General features: G+C 38.5%; 1 protein-coding gene across 1 annotated transcript; it reads left to right on the top strand.

Annotated features, from left to right (window-relative positions):
- Positions 1–1026: 1026 nt before the first annotated feature.
- LOC137739619 (photosystem II repair protein PSB27-H1, chloroplastic) lies at positions 1027–1892 on the top strand. The gene has a single exon (XM_068479251.2). The coding sequence runs from the start codon at positions 1042–1044 to the stop codon at positions 1654–1656; it is 615 nt and encodes a 204-aa protein (XP_068335352.2). The 5' UTR covers positions 1027–1041; the 3' UTR covers positions 1657–1892.
- The last annotated feature ends 448 nt before the right edge of the window (positions 1893–2340 follow it).

Below are 2340 nucleotides of genomic sequence, written 5' to 3'. Positions count from 1 at the left end.
ATGTAGGCTTTTGAGATTGTAGTTGAAGAATTAGACGTTTGCTGAAGAACAATTGGGGTTGTGTTGAAAATAAGTTAGGTTGATTGAAGAATTCCTCTAGGTTGGGTATAATCATACAAATTGAATTTGACAAAGGTCCTGAGCTTAAAGGCCTCTGGTTCTATTTATAGGCAATGAGGAAAGAACAACCTCAATCATATATTTTGAGTTGGAGCCGGGGTAGATTGGTAAGTTGGGATTGACAATGACTGTAAGTCTTTATTGATGGCCTTAGTTGTGTCCTGTTATGTTTCGCACGATTGCAGCTGCGACGTCAGCGTTTCAGGTGACACGTGTGTTGGCCTTTAAGAAGGCGAGATATGCCCGAGTGTGGTGGTCTGTGTGGTAGACACACTTCTGGGGATAAACCTGTCTGAGCTCTCGAACGAGTTGAGATTGTCTGAGTCCTGGAATAGGATCACAAATTGAGATTCGAAGTTGGTGAGCTGGAGTTGTACGACTTTGTGTAAATAAGGATAGATTAGCCCTATAACAAAACTTAATTTTATTTATGGCTTAAGCAACAAATAAAGAAAATTAAAATGATAAATGACAATGCATGCTTGATTTCAGATATTATCAACCTGACAATGGTATTCTAGGTGTATGTAAGTTTTTTTCTATTATATCATACTTCATGGGTTGACTTCTTTTTATCTATCATACAACATACAAAGTTTTTCTTTTGAAATAATAGTATTTTATTCCTATAAATCATACAGTAAGTTAGTTATATATAGTATTATAGATCCATATAAGTCGAGCTTGAAATCTCCCAAAATATTGTTACACCCTATTGCTTAGTTCAAGTTGGCCACCATACTCCAAGTCTAGTGTTACTTGCACAACTTTCTACCCTCTAATTTTGTTGTTTTAGAACAGTCAAGGCCTCACAACTTTATGTAGCGTGAAACTAATTAACAACACATACACCCCAAGCAGATCTATATACAATGCCTCATTGGGTCACCTCTCATCCAAAAGACCAAAAAATAAGATAAGATGATAAGCACACGTGGCACAAATCCAATAACTGCTTACTCCTACAAACACTCTCTCTCTCCTCCCCAATCCTCTCTTCCTCCACTCCCAACCATGGCCTCACCAACACTCCTAACTCCTACCTCTAAACTCAAATCTCTTCCTCCAATCAAGTCCACCAAATCCACTACCACCACCACAACCACAATCCCACAACCTCGACGCCGCCAATTCTTATCCTTCGTAGCGGCAGCAGCAGTAGCAACTCTGTCCTCGCCAGCATGGCTCTTCCCGCTCACACCAGCAGCATTTGCCGCTTCGGACGAGGAGTACGTAAAAGAAACGGAGGAGATTATCAACAAGGTCAGAACGACCATTAACATGGATAGAAACGACCCCAATGTGGCTTCTGCCGTGGCGGAGCTGAGAGAAACATCAAACTCATGGGTGGCCAAGTACAGGAGGGAGAAGACTCTGCTCAGTAGGGTTTCTTTTAGAGACATTTACTCGGCAATCAATGCCGTTTCAGGGCATTATGTTAGTTTTGGACCGACAGCTCCGCTTCCGGCGAAGAGAAAGGCGAGGATTTTAGAAGAGGTGGAAACTGCAGAGAAGGCTTTGTTAAGGGGCAGATAAATTTGTTAAGAGATGTACTGGTAACTGATCAGTATTCATGGAGAGATGAGAGAGGAGCAAATTTTAATTTGTGTTTCTTTTTGTATTATTACTATAATTAGTATTTTGTACTGTTTAATTGTTTACATTTTATTTGTTACGTGAGGTTACAGAGTGAGATTATTGGTAGGGTTTTTACTATCATGAAAATCCTCTTTGATGTATAACACCTCTACAACATGCTTTATCCTCATTAACAGTGGTGCTGTGTAAGTAGGTATATAAGTTTATGTTCTGAAAAGCCTATTACTATTAACTACAAAATGAACACGGAGAAATTGTTGTGTTTTACTAAAGCATCGACACATGATATGTTATTGTTTGCTAATTGTTATGTAACTTTCTTAGCTAAAATTCATTGCTATCTTTGTACCATAGATGATATATGGTGAAGTTTCAATGAAGAAGGTTGCACGTACATCCGATCTCCATTTATTTGATGTTCCTGCAACAGATTGAGTACTTACTGCAGAACAAAAATCTGTATAAAAATGGAATCCAGCTCCAATATCCGAAAATTCTAAATCCAAAATATATTGAAGTTTCAAGCTCCACAGCGACAAAACTATTTTCGAAAGGCTTTTGTATATTAGTTCCAAAATCTGGCCTGGTATGTCTTTGCCCTAATAAATTCAGTATTTTTCA

The sequence above is a fragment of the Pyrus communis genome, chromosome 9 (genome assembly GCF_041283825.1).
Source record: "Pyrus communis isolate YQ-2024b chromosome 9, ASM4128382v1, whole genome shotgun sequence".
Taxonomy (NCBI): domain Eukaryota; kingdom Viridiplantae; phylum Streptophyta; class Magnoliopsida; order Rosales; family Rosaceae; genus Pyrus; species Pyrus communis.
Note: the sequence above shows the minus strand (reverse complement) of the source record. Positions and strands in the feature narration are given on the sequence as shown.

Bases quoted from the DNA above. Each gene is read 5' to 3' on its own strand.
- LOC137739619 (XM_068479251.2), top strand. From the start codon at position 1,042: ATGATAAGCACACGTGGCACAAATCCAATAACTGCTTACTCCTACAAA.